This window comes from Leptodactylus fuscus, chromosome 6, assembly GCF_031893055.1.
Source record: "Leptodactylus fuscus isolate aLepFus1 chromosome 6, aLepFus1.hap2, whole genome shotgun sequence".
NCBI classification, from domain to species: domain Eukaryota; kingdom Metazoa; phylum Chordata; class Amphibia; order Anura; family Leptodactylidae; genus Leptodactylus; species Leptodactylus fuscus.
Window position 1 is genome coordinate 87,973,720 of NC_134270.1, and position 26,050 is coordinate 87,999,769.

At 42.6% G+C, this 26,050-nt stretch overlaps 1 protein-coding gene across 1 annotated transcript in view; it reads right to left on the reverse strand.

Moving 5' to 3' along the window:
• LOC142208337 (myocardin-like) overlaps positions 1-22,939 on the reverse strand; it is a 116,107-nt gene extending 93,168 nt beyond the window's left edge. The window contains exon 1 of the mRNA XM_075276780.1: positions 22,220-22,939. Within this exon, the coding sequence (XP_075132881.1) occupies positions 22,220-22,274 (55 nt within the window). The 5' untranslated portion in view covers positions 22,275-22,939. The remainder of the gene's footprint in view (positions 1-22,219) is intronic.
• Positions 22,940-26,050: the final 3,111 nt, after the last annotated feature.

A 26,050-nucleotide genomic window follows, 5' to 3' on the forward strand; every position in this document is an offset into this window, starting at 1 on the left:
CACACACAGTGGTTTCCTGCACTTATTGTCTCCATATATTCTCTCTGGTGAGCTTGATTTGATTTTGCTTTGAACCAGTTGTTGGCTTGTTTTCAGCGCCGCACCTTTAATGAGGCGAGGTGAGGCGATGGCCTCAGGTGGCACTCTGGAGGGGGGTGGCAGCCACAGCAGTTTTTTATTTATTTATTTATTTTACTTTTTTTCCCTAAACTAGCTCAGGAGAGCGGCCCTATTTACCTAACTCCCCGGGCCTGCTCACTGGCGCACCCGCTTCCCCTTCTACTACAGGCCACAGAGGGCGGCAGTGAGCAGACCCAGGCCTAGGCCGCGATCCCACTACCGCTATTATTATACTCAGGGGTATTTTCAGAGCCCCAAATATAATAATCGGAGCCCCAGTGGAGGAGAGGGAACATAATAAACAGTTTTACTCACCTCTCCGAGATCCAATGTTAATCCTAGCAGGCTTAAGGCCTGTATGGTAATGTCCCAGATGTCATGTGGTCTGGGACATTACCGTATAGGCCTGAAGCCTGAGCTAGCAGTATCATACAGGCTTGAAGTAATAGCCTGTTACTGCTAGCACAGGCTTTGGGCCTGTATAGTAACAGGCTGTTACTGTTAGCACAGTCTTAGGGCCTCTATGGTACTGCTATCACAGGATTTGGGCCTATATGGTAATGTCCCAGATCACGTGACATCTGGGGCATTATCATACATGCCTGAAGCCTGCTAGGATCCCGGACAGGTAAAACTGTTTATTATGTTCTTTCACCTCCACTGGAGCTCCAATTATTATACTCGGGGCTCTGAAAAGACCCCTGAGTATAATAATAGTTCATGGGTGTGCAACTGTGGAGCATAATAGTTGGGTGGGCAACTATAACCCCTGTAACCTCTATTATGCCCCACAGTCTACTGTATTGTGCCACTGTGTGGCATAATATAGGCTGCAGGGGCTGCTGTGGGACATATAGGAGTTGGGTGCATGGCGAAGTGAGGAGTCAAAGATGTCTGTGTTGCAAACTTTACAGAGTCAAGACAAAGCTGAAAGAAGTGGTCATGGCGGTCCAAAGGGAAGAGATGGGAAATGTGGGAAGACGTCTCCTGTGAGTATTACTGCACAAAATATTACTGCATTGTATTTATTTTAATGTTACCGCTAGCACCCCCCCCCCTACTATTACATCAGCATCAGGAACCTGTACAATAATACATCATGACAATGGCATTAGCTTGAGAGCTGAACCAGTGCCAAAGGGAAAACATGTCAACTGTGACATAGTACTACAAATGTCAGGTATTTAAATACAGCGGCCACTCGAGGCGTCATTTTTACGGGTATTGCTGGCACCTAGAGGGAGCTCCGGGGCTGGCGTCCCATTACTATGCCTGCAATAAAAGTGTCATTATTTTGCAATGAATTGCAATGCATTAGTGATCAGATCTCTTGTGGTTCAAAACCCCTTGGGTCCAATAAATGCAAAAAAATAAATAAATGCAAAAAAAAAAAAAAAAAAAGTAAAAAACTTTTTTGTTTTATATTTTTGTTAAATGACATGTTATTTTGGCTACAGTGTGAACACTGTAAAAACGAAGCTCATAAGAAAATCGCACAAATGCACTTTTTATTCAAATCCACCACATTCTGATTTTTTTTCCCATCTTGCCAGTAAATTGCACAGAATAATAAATGGTAGCATCATGAACAAAATCTTGTCCCACATACATTAAAGAGATTCTGCCATTGAAACACTTTTTTTCCTGGTTGACACGTAGGAATAGACTTAAGAAAGGCTATTCTTCTCCTACCTTTAGATGTCTTCTCCACGCCACCATTCCGTAGAACTCCCTGTTTTCAGCAGTATGCAAATTAGTTCTCTCGCCGCACTGGGGGCGGTCCTCGGTGCTCAGACAGCACTAGGGGCGTCTCCAATGCTGCAAGAGAACTCTCCAGCAAGAGAGTGTAAAAACCGCGCAAAAAAACCCGCACTTTTTTGGTTCGTTTTTTTACACGTGTAAAAAATGTAATTGAAGTCAATGAGAGTCTGATTTTTACACGTGAATTTTTTACACGTGTATTATTCAAAAATGAGCGCGTGTTTACTCCGTGTGCACGGGCCCTGAGGCTGGGGCCTCACGTGGCTTAAACGCCACAATTTTCCCGCAGTGGAAACGCCACAGGAAAAATTGCAGTGTTTTATAGTCAGGGCATATATATAGTCTAGTGAATCCCATGCCCACTCTGAGGTAAAAACTGTGGTGCAGACATGCCGGGATTTCCAAAACCGGTGTGTTTTTGGAAATCGCAGCATGTCAATTGTACCAACGGAAATGCTGTTGGTTTCACCATGGGTATAATTGAAACAGAAAGTCCACAGAAGAAACCGTTTTCTGCGGGACATTCTGTGGGGCCTTAGCCCAAGGCTAAGGCACCACATTGCAGGCCACAGCAAAAACGTGCACAAAAAGTTCAGAGTTTTCCACAACAGACTTTCTGCTGCAATTATACCTACAGGAAACTGCTGGCGTAATTGACATGCTGAGATTTCTGCTCCATCGCGCATATCACATTGAAAGCAATAGGTAAAAAAGTCTCCCATTGATTTCATTGGGGAGCGCGCGTATGCCGGTACCCATAGAAATCAATGGGATCTGTTTTAACACCGCTCATTCTGAACGAGATTACTCTGTGTGTTTACAGCGTTTACTCTGTGTGAAGGCTCCCTTAAAGAAGAAAATGCATCTCACCGCTTGCAATTTCTTCCCAACACAGAAATAACCCACATGTGAGTGTAAACGTATGTTTGGGCACACGGCAGTGCGCAGGAGTGAAGGAGCGATACTGGATGTTTGAAAGGATGGGGCCCTACATTGCAAAAACACAGCATCTTACAGTACCTGCAAAATGGATGGGATTGTAGCTAATGTCATCCACACTGCATAAGTATAAGGCTAGGTTCACATGGGTTTTTTTGGTCTGGATTTTGACATGGAATCAACGTCAAAATCCAGCTCCAAAAGCCGCCTCCCATTGAATTCAATGGAACAAACTGCTCGCGGAAAAAGGAGCGACATGCCCTTCCTTGAGGCGGTGCGACAATCCTTCCCGACTATGCCAATTCATTTTGACTTTATCTAAAGCGGAATGCTGCATCGGTGTTTAGTCATGGCTAGCTGTTTTTTTAGACCGGATTCTGAGGCCACCACGTCAAAATCCAGTCCAAATAAACACTTCTGCCTAATAGTGGCAGAAAGTCCACAGAGGAAGACTGGACTTTCTGTGAAAAACATTCCAAAAAAAATATCTTGATTCGTTTCTGCTGCAGTCTTTCTGCAGCATTCTTTTTTTAGTTATATCCTGCTAAGTGTGGCCTTACCCTTATGCGGGACATCCTTTGCTTTATATTGGTATAGTTTTCGATATAAAAGTTTAATAATGTGCATCAAATGTGCATTCCACTGATAATCTGTATGTTGGAGAGACCGGACAGCAACTTAGAATGCGGATGAACTCACATCGCCATACAATTAAAGAACGAAGGATGGACCTTCCCGTATCAAAACCTTTCTGCAATGAGGATCATAATATCACTGATCACATGAAAATTTTGGTTTTGAGAGGGAATTTCAGATCAAAGAGAGAACGACGCACTCATGAGTGCAAATTCATGACCCTGCTTCAGACACTAGAGTGTGGATTGAATGTGTCACAGAGTTTCATGTCTCTTTACAGAAACGTGTGAACTGATAAGGACCTGTAAGTGTTTACATTGTCTCTACCAATTACTCACCCCCCGCCCCCTTCCTCCTGGAATTCTAACACCCTATGTGCCACCTCTGTATATAAATATGCATCCTTCAGAAATGTTTTAAGTTTACTTTGATAAAGGACCCTAGAGGTTCCGAAACGTCAGTAATTTGTCATCATTATGAGTTAGCCATTAAAAAGGTATCAACTACTGAAGACTATCAAGTTTTTTTGCTTTTTTTATAGTATTGGAGTATATGTGACGTTTTGATCACTTTTTATGTCATATTTAGTAAGGCAAGATGGTGAAAATCATTACTTCTGGTGTTTTTCTTCAGTTGTTTTCTTTTTTCGATGTTCACTGTGCAGGTTAAATACAGTAACTTAATTTCAGATTCTTATGGATGCAGTGATACCAAATATGTATTGAATGTATTCATTTTTACTGTTTTTAAAAATTTTTAGGAACTTTATTATTTTTTTAACACACTAAATATATATATATATATATATATATATATATATATATATATATATATATATATGTTTTTGTCATGTCCCACTACAGGACCACAACCAGCAATGCTCTGATCTGCAGTTCTCTGCAACTCTGCAGTTGTATACACTGCAATTCACGTGTTTTTCAGTGTATACAGAAAGTCAACCAATGCAGATAACATAGGTGGACTTTCTCTCGTTGCTGCAGGATCAACCAGATATGTTTGACTGCATCATCTAAGGGGTTAAAACCCCTGATTGGCCCTTAGCTCTGACTGGGGGTAATGGAGCAGAGTGTTAGGGCCCTTTCACTCAGGGCAAAATGGCGCTGTTTATGGCGCCGAATTTACCGCGTGTAAAAAAAGCGTCCCATTGATTTCAATGGGTGCTGCTTGCTTTTTTCTATGCACTGAATTTGCCCTAAGGCCAGGGCCCCACGGGACGTAAACGCCACGATTTGCCCGCAGCATAGACGCTGCGGGAAAAATTGCGGCGTTTTACAGTGCAAGCACAGCACATGCGAATCCCATCCCCACTTTGTGGAAAAGATCGCAGCATGAACATACTGCGATTTGCAAAGCTGTTGCGGCTTTGCAAATCGCAGCATGTCAATTATATCTCTGGAAACGCTGGCGGCTTTACTGTATATATATATATATATATATATATATATATATATATATATACAGTTATATATATATATATATATATATATATATATATATATACACACAGTAAATGTTAAGAGAAAGTCCGCAGAGGAAAACTCTGTGGACTTTCTCTTAAAAGTGCTGCAACTACAGCCCGTGGGGCCTTAGCCTAACACTCTGCTCCATTACCCCCAGACAAAGCCAAGCAGGGGTTTTAACCCCTTAGATGCCGCAGTCAAACATATCTGGTTGATCCTGCTGAAATAAACAACAGAATAGTACGTCCTTGTTCTTTAAGACAATGGCTGCCAGGACATTTTAGAAGTACCGTATATACTCGAGTATAAGCCGAATTTTTCAGCCCAGTTTTTGTGCTGAAAAAGCCCCCCTCGGCTTATACTCGAGTCAGCAAAAAAAAAAAAAAAAAATTTTTTTTTTTTTTTAGGAGGGTGAGGGGGGTTTATGACCAGCCACAATGTCAATGTATAGAATCTCCCATAAAATAGTGCAAAAATTTTTTTTTAAAAAAAAATTAATAAATAAAAGTTCTTAATCCCTCTTTTCCCTAGAATACATACAAAAGTAGAAAATGACTGTGAAACACATACACATTAGGTATCCCTGTGTCTGACAGTGCCCGGTCTACTGAATATAGGTTATCTGCAGTGCTCCTGTTCCATCAGGAAGGGGTTAATAGGAGCACTGCAGATACCCTATATTCAGCCAGGCTGAATTCCAAGTGGGAAAAAAAAAAAAACAGTCCTCAGGCTCAGGGAAGGGGCAGACAGACAGACAACCAAAACACCCCCTCCCCTTCCCCAGCATCTACTGCACCCAAAAACTACGACCATTTTAATTTTTTAAATTTTCCAGTAGCTGCTGCATTTCCCCCCTAGGCTTATACTCGAGTTAATAAGTTTTCCCAGTTTTTTGTGGTAAAATTAGGGGGGGTCGGCTTATATTCGGGTCGGCTTATACTCGAGTATATACGGTATATCATGTACATTTCATATATGTTTTGAATATATATGTAATTAAATATTTATATATTATAATATAGGGTATGAGATGTGTCTAGTCGTGTTTTAACTTTTGTGTTTATAGCTGTAGTGAGAGTTAACTTGAATTATACAGCATGGCTTCCGTGTAATTTGTATGCTAATATCAATCCACAAAACCAGAATACAGTTTGTCAAACAAAAGTTTAAGTATTGCTTAGGTGTGTTACATCTTTTCTTTGCTACTGTTGCTATGGCATTCCGCCAACCATAAAGTGGCAAGTGTTGGCAGCTATTTTGGGGGATGTGTGATTTTAGGGGTCGTTTACTCCTGTGTAGCCTAGTGAGATAGGTGAGGCCCCACTTTGCAGAAATGCATCTTTTATTATTGCAGATTTCGCTGCGTTTTTTTTTAAGCCAAAGCCAAGAATGGCTACAAATGGAATGGGGAATATATAGGAACTAATTATATTTCTCCCTTCTGCTCAATCCACTTTTGGCTTTAGCTAAAAAAATTGCCGCAAAATCTGCAACAAAAAAATGCTGCGTTTCCGCAATGTTGGGCCTCAGCATAAGGCTGAGTTCATACAAAGTTTTTGGTCACGGTTTTGAGGCCGTATCCGCCTCAAAACCCTGACCAAAAACATGGCTCCCACTGAAATCAATGGGAGCCGCTCAGGTCTTTTTTCCGGGAGCCGTTTCCTCTGGCTCACGGAAAAAAGAAGCGAGGTGCTCATTCTTCAGGCTGAGTCGCCTCACGATTCGGCCTGAAGACACACCCTCCTCCAGACTACTCCCATTCATTGGGCCTAATCCAGAGCAGAGAGCGCAGCTGGATGCTGGTGCAGTGCACTGGCATTTAGTCGCGGCTGCCTGGTTTTTGGATTGGAACTACCTCAAGCCTCATAGGACTGTATGGTGAGGCGTTTTTTTGGAGGAGGAATTTGAGTCACTTTCCTGACCAAATTCCTGACCAAAAAACTCAGTGTGAACGCAGCCTAAGGCAGTGGAGGAGTTTCTTAGCAATAAGGTTTCTTTATGCAAACTCATTGTTGTGAGGCAACCTCTCACAAGTTTAACTACCATTAACCAGACACTACACACTCCTCTTAAATAATAAGCCCAAACTGGTTACATATGGTTACTAGGCCTCCAGATAGCTCCTCCCATACTCTAGAAAGTATAGAACAAATGCCACTGTTGTTTACATATAATTACACATCAGAAAATGAGTGAGTTATTAAGCCTTAGAGGCCCAGGATAAAGTTGGGAAAAAAACAAGACATTGTAATACAGTAGAAAACTCATTAAACATTATTATGACCACATAACGTAACATTTAAAACAAGGAGTGTCCTCATGGGACCCTGCACATTGGTAGCTGTTTGATTAATATTGCTGAGTAGTGTGATCATATAAAATACAAAAAAAGGTATAATGCTTATAATGGAAATGTTGCCCTTTGCTACCAACCACAGTGAAGTTTTCATTTCTTGATAAGAAAGAAAGCAGTAACACCACAAAATCTCAGCTTGCTATACTACATACCATACAAGAGGATATGGCAGCAGCAATGTAGACAATCAAACGTCCCATCACTCTATAGGAATCCAGCTAAAACTTCACAAATGTTATCACTAGTCCATTAAAAGACCATACATTACAATGACGGAACTACAACCTCCCAGTCTCCCAGCCTCCCAGTTCCCCAACTACTTCTATCATTCTTCTACTGTTTATCACCCGCACTACTGACAAGACTCAGGCCCCCTTCAGGCATCATCATTTAATGTCCAGTCCGATCTCTTATACATCAATCTAAGGCTCCGTTCACACGGAGTAATGCGCCGCGCATTCAGACACGTATACACGTGTCAGAGTGTTAGTGCTCAAAACAGATACCATTTACTTCAATGTGTGCCGGCTTATGGGTGCTACACATTGAAATCAATGGGAGGCTTTTTAATCCATTGATTTCAATGTGTACCGTGCATGAGCTGGCACACATTGAAGTGAATGGGATCTGTTTTGAGCGCTCACACTGTGACACATGTATATGTGTCTGAAAGCGCGGCACGTTACTCCGTGGAAACGGAGCCTAACGGAATAGGTCCTTGTTGAGAAACTGACTAGGTCTTACTAAGAGCTTAATTTTATATAGGTTGCAGACCTTAAGGAATAGTTTTCCTCTCCCTCTGAACCAAATAAATGTATCTTAATGTTTTACCATCACCTACTGTCACTGTTATGTCAGGAAACCCCTGCTTACATAAGGGTTTGGGAAAAAAGAGTTGGGAAGGGCATTTAAAGACTCAGAGATTTCATACCTTCTCCAGGAGTGTGAGAATGATATGGAAGCAAATGGGCCTAGTTGAGTCTCATAAGTGCTGGCGATGTGGGTCCCAAAGGGACACAATCCTTCACATGTTTTGGTCATGCCCCTTTCAGACATACTGGAAACACATATGCTTTATTATGACACCTCAGGGACACTTGATTCCTCTTCAAAATTGGACCACAAACCTAGTCTAAGCTACAAAACTGTTATGTCAGTCCTGGTAGCTGCAACGGGGCTAAGGGATAGCAGTAGGGAATCTCGCCCTGCACTACTCCCACTAGCTAACCCGGTCCCTGCCTCACGGGTGTAGGTCGGCTGTTCTCAGGCTAAGCCTGACCCCGACAGCTCCTCTCTCACTGACACCGTAGGCCTAGAGGGAAGGGGGAGAAGGAATGCCCTATAAGATCTCTAGGGACTGGAGACTAAAGGGGGTCACCCCTAACGAACAAGTGAAGCTGCTACTGACAGGGACTGACAAGGGTGTGCGCTGACTAACAACACAAGCAGCACACAGGAAACATGTAGGAAAGGAATTCCCCAAACCAATATGGGAAGGAACCATACACTAGGAAACAAACACAGGGAAAACTGAGTAGAAATCAAAGGATAAGGCAATTCACTCACACAGTCAATTATACACAGAGGGAGGATTGGTGAACACAGAAGGGAAAACACACTAACCAACTCGTTCACCCAAACCTCCCAAAAATCAACCACGGAACTTCCTCTATCCAAGATAACCACCTACTCCTCCTGCTAAGGCCTAGCTCTGAAAAGCGACACTCAGCACAGAACCATGGGAGGCATGGGTTTAAATACCGAGTAGAGACCACTCCTCCCAGGTGCAAATGGGAGGACAGACTAATCAACCAGGAAAGAAAGCAATGAACCTAAATACTCCTAACAGGATCCTCCCCTCAAGGAGAAGACTCCGGATTCTCTAGGAGCATCCTTCTTCGGGAACTCCTTGTGGAATTTCTCCACGAGTCTGGGGGCTGACATATCCGACTCCAGAACCCAAGAATTATCCTCAGGACCGTATCCCTTCCATGCCACCAGATACCGTAGCTTCCCCCGAACATATTTGCTATCCAGAACTCGGGATATCTCATACTCCCCGGACTCAGAAACTGGTGGAACCTTAACAGGAGACGTTCCCTTCTTGGCCTTCTTTAACAAGGAGACATGGAACACCCGGTTTATCTTCCACCTTTTAGGTAGTTGCAGCTGCGCCGCCACTTCATTTACCATCTTGATGATCTTAAAAGGACCCACAAACCTGGGACCCAGCTTCTTGCAAGGAACCTTCAACCTGATATTCTTGGTGGACAACCAAACCATCTCACCAGGGAAGAACTGCAACTCTCCTCTCTTCCGATCCGCCTGGACCTTAGCCTGGTGCGACGCCCGCACCAGATTCTCTCGGATACGGGACCATACCCCTTGCAGCTTTTTAGAAAATAGCTCCTCCTCCGGAACTGGGGAAGAAATGGAAGAAAATACTCCGAAAACAGGATGTCTACCACCGGAGCAAAAAAAAGGTGTGGTACCTGTGGCATTGGAATCATGGTTGTTTAGGGAAAATTCTGCCAGGGGGAGAAAGGCAGCCCAATTATTCTGGTTCTCTCGAACAAAACACCTCAAAAACTGTTCCACATCCTGATTCTTCCTCTCTGTTTGTCCGTTAGACTCTGGGTGAAACCCGGAGGAAAACGACAGTGTAACTCCCAACCTGCTGCAAAAAGCCCGCCAGAATTTAGCCACAAATTGCGGTCCCCTGTCCGAAACGATATCCTCAGGAAGACCATGCAACCTTACAATTTCTTTAATAAACGCCTCAGATAGTGTCTTGGCACATGGCAGCCTGGAAAACGGGATCAAATGGCACATTTTCGTGAAGCGGTCAACGACTACCCAAATGACCGTGAAACCCTTAGACACCGGAAGGCCCGTGATGAAATCCATAGACAGATGAGTCCAAGGTGCCTTAGGAGGTTCCAATGGATGTAGAAGACCGTGGGGACGGGTATGCGACGCCTTGGCTCTTGCACAGACCGAACAATTTTGAACAAACTGTAAGACATCCTTACTCCACCCTGGCCACCAAAAATTCCTAGACACCAATCTCATGGTCTCTGAAACCCCCGGGTGACCAGCAAGAACCGACTCGTGACACTCCCTCAGGAGACTTTGTCGGAGAGTAGTTGGAACAAAAAGCTTGTTTCTAGGTATCTTGGAAGGTGCAGCGTGTTGCGCTTCGATCAAGGCCTTCTCCAATTTCGCGCCCAATACTGCTACCACCACTCCATCCCCAAGAATAGTGGCAGGCGCCTCTCGTTCCTCCTCAGTCGACATATACCGGGATAAAGCATCAGCCTTAACATTCTTTGAACCCGGCACATAAGTCACGGTAAAATGGAACCGCGCAAAAAATAGAGCCCATCTGGCCTGCCGTGCATTTAATCTCTTCGCCGACCCAAGATAAACCAAATTCTTGTGGTCAGTAAATACCTGGACTGGCCTTCTGGCCCCCTCCAGGAAATGACGCCAATGTTCGAACGCTAGTTTTATTGCCAGTAGTTCCCGGTCTCCGATGTCATAATTCCGTTCAGAGGCAGAGAATTTCTTAGAAAAGAAGGCACAGGGATGCGTACCCTCCTCGAACTCCTGAGAAAGTACTGCTCCCACCCCCACCGAGGAGGCATCCACCTCCACTCGGAAGGCCAACCTCTCATCCGGCTGTCTCAAAATGGGAGCGGACGAGAATCGCTTCTTCAGTTCTTCAAACGCAGCTAGCGCCTCTGGCGACCACTTAGCACAGTCAGCCCCCTTCTTAGTCAAGTCCGAGATAGGTTTCACAACCTCAGAAAATCCCTTGATAAACTGGCGATAATAGTTGGAGAACCCCAAGAACCGTTGGACCGCCTTTAGGTTCTCGGGTCGCGGCCACTCCAAGACTGCCCTGACCTTCTCAGGGTCCATCTCAAACCCCTTGTCCGATAGGATATAGCCAAGGAAACATAATTTATTGACCGCGAACACACATTTCTCCAGCTTAGCACTTAATTGGTTAACCCTCAGGAGATCTAAAACCTCTCTCACTCTCTCCCAATGAGTCTCCAAATCCGGGGTGTAAATGAGTATATCGTCCAGATAGACCACAACCCCCCTCCCTATGACGGCACTTAGTACATCATTAATAAAATTCTGAAAAAACGCAGGCGCATTGGTTAGACCAAAAGGCATCACAAGATTCTCAAAGTGTCCTAGGGGTGTGTTAAACGCTGTTTTCCACTCATCCCCCTTCTTGATTCTCAGCAAGTTATATGCCCCACGTAAATCTATTTTACTAAACCAGCGGGCTCCCGTAATCTGGCTGAATAGATCCGAGATCAACGGAATGGGATAGGGATTCCGCACCGTGATTTTGTTAATCTCCCTAAAATCCAAACAAGGGCGCAACCCTCCATCTTTCTTCTTTACAAAGAAAAACCCCACTGCTACTGGGGACTTAGATGGGCGAATATGCCCCACCTCTAGACTCCCCTCAATATACTCTTTGAGCGCCTCCCTCTCCGGAATAGTGAGATTGTACAACCGTGTCTTGGGTAGCACTGCATTTGGTATGAATTTAATCGAGCAATCATAGGTGCGATGTGGTGGTAATGTCTTGGCTGCCCTTTCCTCAAAGACCTCCCTGAACTCACATATTTCTTGAGGCAAATTGTCTATAGACAAAGACATAACGGATATGGGCAGACATCGACCATTACACCCCTGCCCCCAAGAAACTACTGACTCGGTCTCCCAGTTGATAATAGGGTTATGCTGCTTCAGCCAGGGCCACCCCAACACTACTTGTGCTGGTAATTTAGACAACAAGAACAAGTCAATCTCTTCCCGGTGGCCACCCACAACAAACTCCAGACCCTCCACCTGTTTGGAGATGACAGCTTGCTGTAGAGGGGTCTTATCAATAGCCCACACCGGTATCTGAGACTTCAAGACCAAAGGACTCACCCTTAATTGCTCACAAAACTCTGAGTCAATAAGGTTGACTGCCGAACCACAATCAACCAAAATCCGGCACTTCTGCCCATTTACCCATCCTTCAAGGGTCAACCCGGCAGTCTGAGTACAGGAAATATGCACACCTCCCTCCTTAGTAGGTTTTCTCCCTTTACCCTCAATAGACCTGGGGTTATTACTCTCCTTGGCGAACCATTCTCTGGAGGGGCATACCCTTGCTACATGTCCCATCCCTCCACACACAAAACAGCGTACTGTGCGGGACCCTTCACTCTTGGGTCTAGCACTTCGCACAGTGGCCCCAATCTGCATGGGTTGGTCCCCCGGGTCCTCTCTAAAAACAGAGAATTGAGGAGGGTTAAGCCCCCCAGGACTCTTGTCTCCACGCTCCCGGAGGCGCCGTCCAACTCTAATTGCCAGCTGCATGGCCTCATCTAGATCTCCCGGAACAGGGTGAGAAACTAGATGGTCTTTAACCTGGTCTGAGAGCCCTGTCTCAAACTGACTAAGTAGAGCGGGGTCATTCCAGTGTACTTCTGCTGCCCACCTACGAAACTCTGTGCAATATTTCTCTATAGCGTGATCCCCTTGCACCACACGTCGTAGGTTATACTCAGCCGTGCGTACCCTGTCTGGGTCGTCATACAGTAACCCCATTGTGGAGAAAAACGCCTCTACAGTTAGTAAGCAAGCTGAGTCGGCTGGTAACGAATGTGCCCAGATGAGGGGATCATCTCTCAATAAAGTAATAATAATCCCAACTCTCTGTACCTCAGAACCGGAGGAAAACGGCCGTAGCCGGAAATACAAAAGACAGTCCTTTTGAAATCGGAAAAAATCTGACCTCTTACCTCGGAAGGGTTCAGGTAAGCTGACTTTTGGCTCCAGAGGCCGACCCACAGGGGCGCTACTCACCTGCCTCTGTATGCCCTCCACCTGAGAGGCTGTGTGTTGAGCCAACTGCTGTACTTGAGATACGCCAGAAGCTTGGATGGCATCCATTCGTAGCTTGATCCCCTCCATCTCAGTGGAGATCTGCTGCACCGCCTGGTACAACTGTTTCAGGTCCGTCATAATACAAACGAACCCTTTTTTTTTTTTTTTTTACCGGCTGAGTGTACTGTTATGTCAGTCCTGGTAGCTGCAACGGGGCTAAGGGATAGCAGTAGGGAATCTCGCCCTGCACTACTCCCACTAGCTAACCCGGTCCCTGCCTCACGGGTGTAGGTCGGCTGTTCTCAGGCTAAGCCTGACCCCGACAGCTCCTCTCTCACTGACACCGTAGGCCTAGAGGGAAGGGGGAGAAGGAATGCCCTATAAGATCTCTAGGGACTGGAGACTAAAGGGGGTCACCCCTAACGAACAAGTGAAGCTGCTACTGACAGGGACTGACAAGGGTGTGCGCTGACTAACAACACAAGCAGCACACAGGAAACATGTAGGAAAGGAATTCCCCAAACCAATATGGGAAGGAACCATACACTAGGAAACAAACACAGGGAAAACTGAGTAGAAATCAAAGGATAAGGCAATTCACTCACACAGTCAATTATACACAGAGGGAGGATTGGTGAACACAGAAGGGAAAACACACTAACCAACTCGTTCACCCAAACCTCCCAAAAATCAACCACGGAACTTCCTCTATCCAAGATAACCACCTACTCCTCCTGCTAAGGCCTAGCTCTGAAAAGCGACACTCAGCACAGAACCATGGGAGGCATGGGTTTAAATACCGAGTAGAGACCACTCCTCCCAGGTGCAAATGGGAGGACAGACTAATCAACCAGGAAAGAAAGCAATGAACCTAAATACTCCTAACACAAAACTGCTCATTCCAGTGGCGTAACTACCGTCATAGCAGCAGAGGCAGCTGCCACAGAGCCCGGGACATAAGGGGCCCAGTGACAGCCACTACCGCTGCTATCATTATACTTGGGGGTCTTTTCGGGAGAGGTAAGAAACATAAAAAACATGTTACTTACCTCTCCACGATTCTGGCCAGGCCTCCTTGCTGACATCCTTTCTGACGTCTCTGACGTAACATGAACCCGGCCTGCGTCCCGGGTCATGTGACGTCCGACGTCATAACAGAAGGACGGCAGGAGAGAAGACAGCGTAGGAGCTGGGGGACAGGTAAGTAACAGTAGTTTTTTTATGTTATTCCCCCGGGTCTCCGATTATTATACTCTGGGGTCTGAAAAGACCCCAGAGTATAATAATTGTTTATGGGTATCCACTATGGGGGATAATACTGTGTGCAGGGGCCACTATTGGGGTACAATACTGTGTGCAGGGGCCATTATTGGGGTACAATACTGTGTGCAGGGGCCACTATTGGGGTACAATACTGTGTGCAGGGGACACTACTGGGGCATAATACTGTGTGCAGGGGACACTATTGGGGTACAATACTGTGTGCAGGGTCCACTATTGGGGTACAATACTGTGTGCAGAGGCCACTATTGGGGTACAATACTGTGTGCAGGGGCCATTATTGGGGTACAATACTGTGTGCAGGGGCCACTATTGGGGTACAATACTGTGTGCAGGGGACACTACTGGGGCATAATACTGTGTGCAGGGGACACTATTGGGGTACAATACTGTGTGCAGGGGACACTACTGGGGCATAATACTGTGTGCAGGGGCCATTATGGGGGATAATACTGTGTGCAGGGGCCACTATGGGGGATAATACTGCGTGCAGGGGCCACTATGGGGCATAATAGAACGCGCAGGAATCCGTAGGAGGGGGTCGGTCGAGGTCTTCGGTGTCAGTCGGGGGGGGGGGATGTCAAAAGTTCGCCACGGGGCCCCGCCGTTCCTGTTTACGCCACTGGCTCATTTCCTCTGACCTGGCTGAATAACCCCACCCCTCCACTAAAGAAATGTGGTTGGAAAAAGTTATTAGTTATGTAGATTTACAGTCAGGAGGAACTAGATGGTTGTGAATCATGAATCCACTCTAAATTTGTGAAACTGTGGTCCACATATACAAATTCGGTGGATTAATGCGACCACTCTGTTTCACCTCTAATGTCCATGGCACCGGCAACCCCACATGGAATTAACCTTTTGTTTGTCTCCGCCCTCTCCCCTACTAATTAAGCAATAACATAAAGTTATGGGGTGTAGTTTTGTAAATAGCCCAACTTTTCCTCTGATTAACCCCTTAAAGACGCCCATTTTTCAAATCTGACATGTGTCACGATGCGGTAATATCTTTGAAACACTTTAAGTTATCAAAGTGATTCTGAGATTGTCTTTTCATAACACATTATACTTCATGTCAGTGGTAAATTTTGGTTGATATGTTTTGTCTTTGATTATGAAAAAATAGCAAATTTTACAATTTAAAAAAAAATGCACTTTTCAAAATTTGAATTTGCATGCCTTTCATATAGAAAGTCAACCTACCCCAATTTCTTCATAAATATAATTAACCATGTCTCTGGTTTATGTTGCAATCAAATGTTATTTACCCTTTATTTTTATTTTTTTTTCCAGATAATTGTAAGGCTTGCAAGTCAAGCAGTAATGTTCCAAATTTTCAAGAATATTTCCAAAACACATTTTTCAAGAGACCAGTTCAGTTCTGTAGGGACATTGAAATGACTCTCTAATAGAAACCCCCATAAGTCACCTTATTCTCAAACCTTCACTCCTGAAAGAATACAAAACAGCAATTACAAAGTTTCTTAACGCTTTCAATTATGGAGGTCAAATTTACATTTTCAATTTCTGTCACTAATATATTCATTTAGTCCTAGAATTTACACATTTACTAGGGGTTAAAGGAGAAAAATTATTCCACTATCTGTAATGCACTTTGTCCTGAGTGTGAATTTATCCCACATGAGGATGTAAACTGGTGTATGGGCACATGGTAGGGTAAAGAACAGAAGGAGCGCTATTGGGATTTTCGAGGGCAAATTTTGCAGAAACCCCCCCCCCCAAAAAAAAAAAAAAAAAAAAAAAGACCACATTTTGGAAACTAAACCCCTCAAGGAATTTATCAAGGGGTATAGTGAACACTTTGACCCTACAAGTGTACCATACCATGCTGTGAGATTTGAAAATTTTTTTTTTTTTTTTATAATAAGACATCAATTTAGCCCCAAATTTTTTTATCTTCACAAAGGGTTAAAGGAGAATTTGCATGCACATTTTTTTTTACATAATTTCTCCTGAACACAACAATACCCCGTATGTGCTGGTACCTTGATGTACAGGCACATGGCAGCTCTCAGAACGGATGGAGCGCTGATTAGATTTTGGAGGCTAGATTTTGCTAGAATAGTTTTCTGGCACCATCTCCCTTTTGCAGAGCCCCCAAAGTGCCAAAACAGTGAAACACCCAAAATGTGACCCCATTTTGGAAACTAGGTTGCTCAAGGAATTTATCAAGGGGTGTAGTGAACAGTTTGACCCTATAGGAGTTTCACAGAATTTTTAACTGCTGTGATGTTAAAATGAAAAATTAGCTTTATTACAATAAAATGTCACTTTAGCTCCAAATTTTTCATCTTCACAAGGGATTAAAGGAGAAAAAGCATCCATTTGTTTTATTTTAGCTTAGACCATTTCTGTGTTTATCCAGTTTAGAATATCAGTGGATGTAACAGTATTGGTTACACCTAAATCAACTACTTCCTGTTCCTCTGTGTATACAGGGCTAAAGAATTCATTTAGTAGCTCTGCTTTCTCTTGATCACTGGAGACTAATTGTCATTACCATTATTTAGGTTACCATTTACCATTATCAAGAATAAGCTTACCTAGCTTTCAGGCATTGAGATCCTATTGCGTGTTTTTAACAGCGATTCACTGCGAAATGGTAATGGCTATAATGACTATTTTGGTATTATTTTAAAGATGAGATTCTTATCCAGTCCTGAGATATAGGACTCTAAAATGTCCCCTCCCCCTCATGTCACAAGAACCATCTTGAGAACTGCAGTAGGAACAGGAGGGGGTAGGAAGAGCACTGCAGACTGCGCAGAGATAATTTATCATCATCATCATCATCATCTGTGCCTAACTTGTATGTGACCCCAGGAGGGGGGGGGGGGTAGTATGGACTTCAGTCCATGTTATACCCTCTTCCATCAATCAGAGGGGTAATGTAATTCCCCTCTGAGCCTTACTAGAGGGGTATTCTTATGTAATACCCACTGAACATATTCAGGAAGTTTATTACACTGTCAACCAAACGTTTACCTTCGTCCAGTTTGCAGAACCAAAAGAGTCACACCAAACACTTAAACGTGGTGTACCAGGACTTTTCAAAGGCTTTTGATAATGTTCCACATAAACAGTTGGTATGCAAAATGAGTATGTTGGGACTGGGGGAAAACATATGCATTTGGGTTAGCAACTGGCTCACTGATAGGAAACAGAGGGTACTTGTTAATGGTAAATATTCAGACTGGGCCACAGTCACCAGTGGTGTGTCGCAAGGGTCACTAGTAGGTCATCTCTTGTTTAATATCTTTATTAATGGCCTGGTAGAAGGTTTACAAAGCAGGGTGTCCATATTTGCAGATGATACTAAACTTTGTAAGGTAATCAATAATGAGGAGGATAGTAGAATATTACAAGGTGATCTAATGCTTGGTTCACACATCAGTATGCCATCCATCCGTTTGAATTCAGTTGGAGACTTTAAAACGGACTGATGCAAATACTGATTGCATACTGACACCTTTTTATGCTGATAGCAAACGCTGTCAGTCCCCTAGAGGACAGATAAGTGGATTAAAAGTAGCAATTGTAAACAGAGTAGAGATAAGGACATATAATAAATGTTCTTATCTCTACTCTGTTTACAATTTTCTACATTTAATCCCCTTATCTGTCCTCTAGGGGACAGACAGTGTTTGCAATCAGCATAAAAAGGTGTCAGTATGCAATCAGTATGTGCATCAGTCAGTTTTAAAGTCTCCAACTGAATTCAAAAGGATAGCTGGCATACTGATGTGTGAACCAAGCCTAAGGAAACTGGAAGCATGGGCGGAGACTAGGCAAATGCAGTTTAAGGTTGACAAATGTAAGGTAATTTGCATGCACAAAATTGTTTGGTGCATTTCTGTGATTTTTGGCGTTTCTTTAACATACATATATATAGATAGATAGATAGATAGATAGATAGATAGATAGATAGATAGATAGATAGGTTTGGTATGTAGAGATGAGCGAACACTGTTCAATCGAATACATATTTGATTGAATATCACCTGACGCTTTTTTGCACCAATAACTGCGCAGGGGAGGTGGGACAGGAACTACAACAACGGAGGCATCGAAAAAAATCGGAAAAACTAATTGGCTGGCTAAATCAGGTGACCTCCAATTTATACGAATGGTGGATTTAACATTTGATTAATTTGAGACTGTGAACTATGTGACTGTGAGACAAGGATAGATCTACAGGCAGGGTTAGCTAGGGATTACCTTTATTTAGGTGAGAATGTCACTCACCCAGCTCTATCTGGTCGGAATCCCTGTCAGCTTGTGATATGCGCGAGCTGACTTTTTCACATAGGAATGCATTGACCAGCGTTGATTGGCCGAATGCCATATAGAGTACAGCATTCGGCCAATCAACGCTGGTTCTGCTGGAGGAGGCGGAGTCTATGATCGGTCCACAGCAGAGATCTAGCAGTGCTGACACAGCTCTACTACACAGAGAAGCAGCAGAGCTCAGCACACACAGAGATGCAGCAGAGCTGAGTGTGCAGCAGGGTTCAGCGCACACTCAGCACTGCTACATCTGAAATGCAGTAGAGCTGAGTGTGCAGCAGGGTTCAACGCACACTCAGCTCTGCTGCATCTCAGATGTAGCAGTGCTGGCCGTGTGCTCAGCTCGGATGCATCTCCGGAGTAGCCGAGCTCAGCGCACAGCCAGCTCTGCTTCATCTCTGATGTAGCTCTGCTACATCTTGGCATAGGAATGCATTGACCAGAGTTGACTGGCCAAATGCCATACAGAGTATAGCATTCGGCCAATCAACACTGGTTTTGCCGGTGGAGGCGGCGTCTAAGATCGGTCCACAACAGTATCCATTCTGGTCCGATATTAGACTCTGCCTCCTCACAGATGAGCCTCCGGCAGAACCAGCGTTGATTGGCCGAATGCTGTACACTGGTCAATCACGCTGGTCAATGCATTCCTATGGGAAAAAGTCATCTCCCGCATATCGCAAGCTGACAGGGATCCCGACATAATACAGTGACTTGGGCATGTTAGATGCCTCCTTCCCCTGCTGTCCCAGTTGCATTCCAGGGTGTTAGCATTATTTCCTGGGGTTTGATAGTGGACTTTGTGACTCTCCTGAGTCGAATAGTGGGATCCCCTGAAACAAAGCATTTATCCCTATAGACTATAATGGGGTTCAATATTTGTTCGAATAGTCGAATATTGAGCGGCTATTCGAAACAAATATCGAATATTTTACTGTTTGCTCATCTCTATTGGTTTGTATGAAATCCTAACATTATTTCAGTTTTTTGGAAAGTACATTTTGTTTGCAGAAAGGGATTGCTTAAGCATGGAATTTTTGTGCTATTTTTGCTTGTAATCTCTGTTTGCTGCAAAGTTGCATGAAGGTGGTTATATATATGAAATACTAAGTTGTATTTTTATATATGGTATACTGCGTAATCTCAAAAAAGTTAGATTCTGGTGTCACAGTCACAGTTTGCTAGGTGCAGTATATATTTTTAACTTATTAGTGAATAACAGCAAAGTTTTGCTTGTCTTCTGTATTAATGTTTTTGAGAGTCCGAGCTCTTGTTGTAGTTGTTGTTTGCGGTGTATATAATGTGTGTGTATATAAACACTATGTGATCAAAAGTATACAGACACCTGGTTGAAAATGACTTACAAGTTTGTTGCTCCCTCCATCAGTAATGCTGGAATTCAATATGGTGTTGGCCCACCCTTAGCCTTGATGACAGCTTCCACTCTCACAGGCATACGTTCAATCAGGTGCTGCAAGGTTTCTTGGGGAATGGCAGCCCATTCTTCACGGATTGCTGCACTGAGGAGAGGTATCGATGTAGGTCGGTGAGGCCTGGCACAAAGTCGGCGTTCCAAAACATCCCAAAGGTGTTCTATACAATTCAAGTCAGGACTCTGTGCAGGCCAGTCCATTGCTCTTCAACAGTGGGAAGCAAGAAGGTGTTTAAAACACGCAAAACAACAAGGGGTGCATGACCCCTCCATGAATACAACAAGAGGTGCAAGCCCTCTCCATGAAAAACATGACCACACCATAACACCACCGCCTCCGAATTTTACTGTTGGCACTATACACGCTGGCAGATGATGTTCACCGGGCATTTACCATACCCACACCCTGTCATCGGATCGCCACATTGTGTACTGTGATTCGTCACTCCAAACAACGTTTTTCCACTGTTCAATCGTCCAATGTTTACGCTCCTTACACCAAGCAAGGCGTTGTTTGGCATTGACCTGCGTGATGTGTGGCACCCAATCACCTGACCACGGTTGAAATCTGTGAGTTCAAAGGAGCGCCCCATTCTGCTCACTCACGATGTCTAATGTCTACTGAGGTCGCTGATATGGAGTACCTGGCAGCAGGTGGCAGCACAATGCACCTAATATGAAAAACATATGTTTTTGCGGGTGCCTGGATACTTTTGATCACTATATATATATATATATATATATATATATATATATATACACATTGTTTAAACCTTGAGTTATCATTTTAAATCTATTTTGTGTGTGAATGTAAGTTATGTGTTTTAGTGCATTTTTTTAAAAAAAATGTTTTGTGTTTGTCACAAAGTTGCATGAAGGTGGACATGGCTATTGTAACCCATTGAGCCACATATAATCTTCAAGTTGTCTAATTTCAAAAATATTTTTTTGGAGTTTTGGGGTTCATTTCCCATGCGTTCCATGGTGTATAAATCCCTATGTTTTATAAGATGATATATAGAAGACATATTTTTTTTAACAATAATGATCTGAATGAACTCTGCACATGTTGAACTTTTATTCTTAGGGGGGTCGGTGCATATCATTTTTTTGTTTGGTTTCCACTTTTAGCAACTAATACATATTTATTTGCATTTTTTTTTTAAGAAGAAGCCAAGAGCTTCTAAACGTTGTAATCTGTCATTATTAGTTAGCCATTAAAAAAGACTCTCAAGTTTTTTGTTTTTTACATTTTTTTTGTAAAACATTCACTTTAAATCAAAATTGCATGGAGGTGCTCATTCACATACAGTACCAAGTGACATTCTGACAATGCTACAGGTGTCTACTTTAAGAAAATATATAGGTATGGGGGGGGGGGGGGTAGCATTATTTTTTGATGTTGCAATTTAGGTTTTATTTGTCCATCTCAAAACTGTGAAAATTGCTCTGGCTGCTGGAGGTGCAAAATATCCAGAGACCCCTGGCAGTGAAAGGGTTAAAACAAAGAATTTGTCTAATAATGCTCATGAAAAATAAAATCTGCACTGTTACTGGTTGTTATAGACAAAAAAGACAGTCAGACAGTTTGTTACATTTACCAGAAAAAAATCTCAACATGTACATCATAGCTGAAAAATATGAAACTGTATGACATACAATTATTCAACTACATTTCTAGATAATTGTTCCCAAACTTCTTTCAACTACATGCTATACACTTGTACTAAAACTTGTTCCTTTCAAGTAAGATTAATCAGCTCTTCAAAGAAATTTTGTAGAAATAATTTTAATTCTTTTTAATGGCTGCACATCCAAAGCATCGACATTTATCATGTGATGATTGAAGTGTTAATATATGTCTCTGCATATGATATGACATATAACTGGTATAAGTAAAGATTACAGCATGACTCTCAAGAGACTACTGATATAAAATGATAAGATAATACTGATAACAAAATGATAAGATTGTTCTAATTTCCCAAACTACCTTACCTGAACGGAATTTGCTTCTGATAAGCAATGAGCGTTCTGATGCCAGCAAGGTCATTTTCGATGGTCAAATCCTGGTTGTCCCAATGGACTGAATAAAAGCTAATAGAAGAAAATAATTAAAAAAAATCCACGGGTAGGAAATAAAAATAATTAAATATGTTTCAAGGATGAATAAATAGATTTATAAAAAGAATAGTCCGAATAACTTAAAAAAAAGTTTAAGAAAATATTGTTCCCAAAAGTTTTTAAATCAGGCCTTGTGAATCCTTAAAAAAGATCTAATTTGTTGAATTCTTGAGTTCAGCTTTGTTGCCAGGAATTGTTTCAATCGATTGACTTTTTGTTTTTCTTGATAGTGTCTGTATTGTTTTGCAAAGTCTTTGGGAGCAATCTGTGGCCTGTCAGCAGTAAATACGCAGGAAGGAAAAGATAATAAAACAAGGCAGTGAGTCCAGGTGGATTCAGAAAATGTATATGCTTAAGGAGCTTTTCTAGAAGTGACCATTAGTTAAAAGATTTCCATCCTCACTGTGTTTGAGAATTAGAAGTTGTCTTTCTACTCCAAGGCCTCTTGCCCACCCCCTCTCTCTGACTGTCACCTCCATGTGTGATAAAATGCCATCTGCTTTGACACCTGACACCCCACAATTCAGCAGAAGGCATGCAGTGCTGCATCAGCAGGGCTCTCCTTTCACACAATACTCAGACTCATACACCACCTTCTAGAACCTAGCACTTACAGCTACATTTACCTAAACAGATTTCTATTTTGACAAAGAAACTTCACTGTGGCACTAATGCTGATAGTTTAGAAATACAAATTTTCAGCTATGTTTAGACTTTAACCCCTTCCCGCCGATGGCACTTTTTGACTTCCTAACAAAGCACGATTTTTCAAAACTGACATTTGTCACTTTATGTGGCAATAACTTTGGAATGCTTTAACTTACCAAAGTGATTTTGAGATTTTTTTTTCGTAACACATTATACTTCATGTTAGTAGTAAATTTTGGTTGATATGTTTTGTGTTTAATTATGAAAAAATAGGAAATTTGGTGGAAATTTTGAAAAATATGCATTTTATAAAATTTGAAATGATGTGCATTGCATACAGATAGTCAGACTGCCAAAATTATATCATAAATCTCATGTCCCAGATCTCTGCTTTATGTCGGCATCAAACTTTAGTCACCCTTTTATTTTTTACGGACATTATAAGGTTTACAAGTGAAACAACAATATTCAAAATTTTCAAGAAATTTCCAAAACCCATTTTTTAAAAGGGACTAATCTAGTTATGAAGGGGTTTTGAAAGACCCTTGTATTAAACCCCCCATAAATCACCCCATTTTCAAAACTGCACCCCTTAACCACTTCAGTACCGGGCCAATTTGTGGTCCAGGACCATACACATTTTAGGTTTATTATGTATGTGCGGTTTTGAGGTCTGTAAAATTTTTCTCGTATGTCTTAGTCAACTAATTTTTGCGTCTTTTTTCGGGGACACATAGGGCTTTATTTTTATGTTATTTTTATTTTTCAAATGTGTTTTAATTTTTTTTATATCCAGGAAAATATAAACAAAATAGGAGGGAAATTGTGTCTGGTTTTCAATTTATAATTTTTTTTTTATTTAATAACACAAAGTGTCACTGAAAAACTTTATAATATAGTTTTTCCTCTCCGTTACGGTAATTTTTATTTTGTATGGTGTTGTCGGGGGTGGGGCTATAACCTTTAATAACGGCGTTTTATTAGCGTATTATTTATTTATTTTTTATTATTATTTTATTTACATTTTTTAAAAACTTTTTTATTATATTTTTATTTTTTATTTTTTTCAGATTGTGTCCCCATAAGGTGATAAGAGACCTTTGGGGACATCTGATCACTTTTTTTTTGTACTTGAGGCTGATTTCTCCTATAACTGAGGCTGCTACATTTAATCTCAGTTACAGGAGGAATACAGCCTCCTGCACACTGCTATACACAGTATGCAGAGCTGATCTGAGTCCTGTAGGACCCAGAAGCTCTGGCAGGACACTGCTCCCGGCAGATCACGTGTCTGCCGGGTCAGAGGGCAGCTGATTTATGGCTGCGTCCATAGCTGTGTATACAGCGCTCATTGAGCACTGTATACACAGTGATCGAGATAGCAGAGCAGGTAATAAACCTTCCCTGCTATCTCTCTGGGAGCTCCGTCTGAAGTTACAGCCGGCTCCTAGTGAAAGCAGCTGAACGATCTTGTGCAGCTGCTGTGTTCTGACTTGGACGTACAGGTACGTCCTGGCAGAACTAGACAACCACTATCCGGACGTATATAGTCTATGGACGGTCCGGAAGTGGTTAAGTAAGCCAAAGCAACATATACCTAGTAATTTAACTTTATAAGTGCTTAACAGGAATTAATACAAAATGGAGGTGAAATTTTCAAATTTCATTTTATTTTACTAATATTTTCGTTTAGCCCTAGAATTTGCACATTCACAAGGGGTTAAAGGAGAAAACGCATCCCACAATTTGTTTATGCAAGTTCTCCCGACTACCATAGTACCCCACTTGTGGGTGTAAACTAATATATGGACGCTCAGCGAGATGCAGAAGGGAAGGCGCACCAAGGAGCTTTTAGAGGGCAGATCTGGCTGTGATCAGTTTCAGGAACCATGTGGCATTTACAAAGCCCTTGAGGAGTCAAAACAGTGGAAATCTCTAGAAAGTGACCCCATTTTGAAAACGGCACCCCTCAAAGAATTTATCAAGTGATGTACTGAGCATTAGTAACCCCAAAGTGAATATGTAAGCTTTATAATATTGATGAAGCCTAACAACATAATTTTTGTAGCAACTAATAGGGATATATGCAGACTGTGGGCCATTTTGGCTCCTAAAAGTTTATCACTGTGAGCATATTTCCTGGCGATTGGATGTATTAGGCAAAAATATACAATAAGATACAGCACTCAGTGGATTTGTCATGAGGTACATTGTAATCGATCCGAGTATACTATATACACCATAGGAAGAGATCGAACTCACAGGTTATAATATGAGATTAATTATCTCAAGTGTGATAGCAAGACCAGGTTTCTATGGTGGAACTTGCCGTGTCATGATCGCTGCATACTGTGATTGCAGTGAGGATTGCCGCTTTACAATCTATTTACCTGCTGTATGGGCTTTGTTGTCCTCCTTGAGTCATGTGACGATTGTGTTCTTTACGGTCACGCCCCATGAGCTACTCCCACTATGATGTAACCGACCAGCATTATCTCACGGGCCGTAGCTGTGGGATGGGCAGTGAGAGGGCGGGACTAGGACCAGAATAGGATCTATATAAAGACAGCTGAAACAGCATACGGCGTCAGACTCACTACCAGTACCGCAGTCCACCACCAGGGTTGCAGGAATTGCGGTTTTCACCGCAGCTCTTTATTATTTTATGTACTACTCCACTCCGTTATTAAGTATCGCTCTCCTGATGAACCTTTTTAAGGTGAAACGCGTTGAGAGATAGAGAGATAAATGAGAGAATAATTATGTATTGATAGACAACTGTAGCACTGTTAGACTGGCCAGGAATTAGCTGGGCTGCATGAATATGGGTTTTTTTGTTTAGTCCTGCATATAAACAGGCCACTTGTGTTACTGACCCACAAGAGACACTATGGGTGTTGCCCTCATTGCAGTTAACCCTTAGCAATTAACCCTTTATTGGCCATTCGGTGCTGGTTGTCTGGTCTTAAATGGCGTGGTATTAGGAAGGGGTCACATGAAAAGGGGTTTCTTGACAGTTAAAATAATTCAGTGAAACCACCAACTGGATTTTAAACT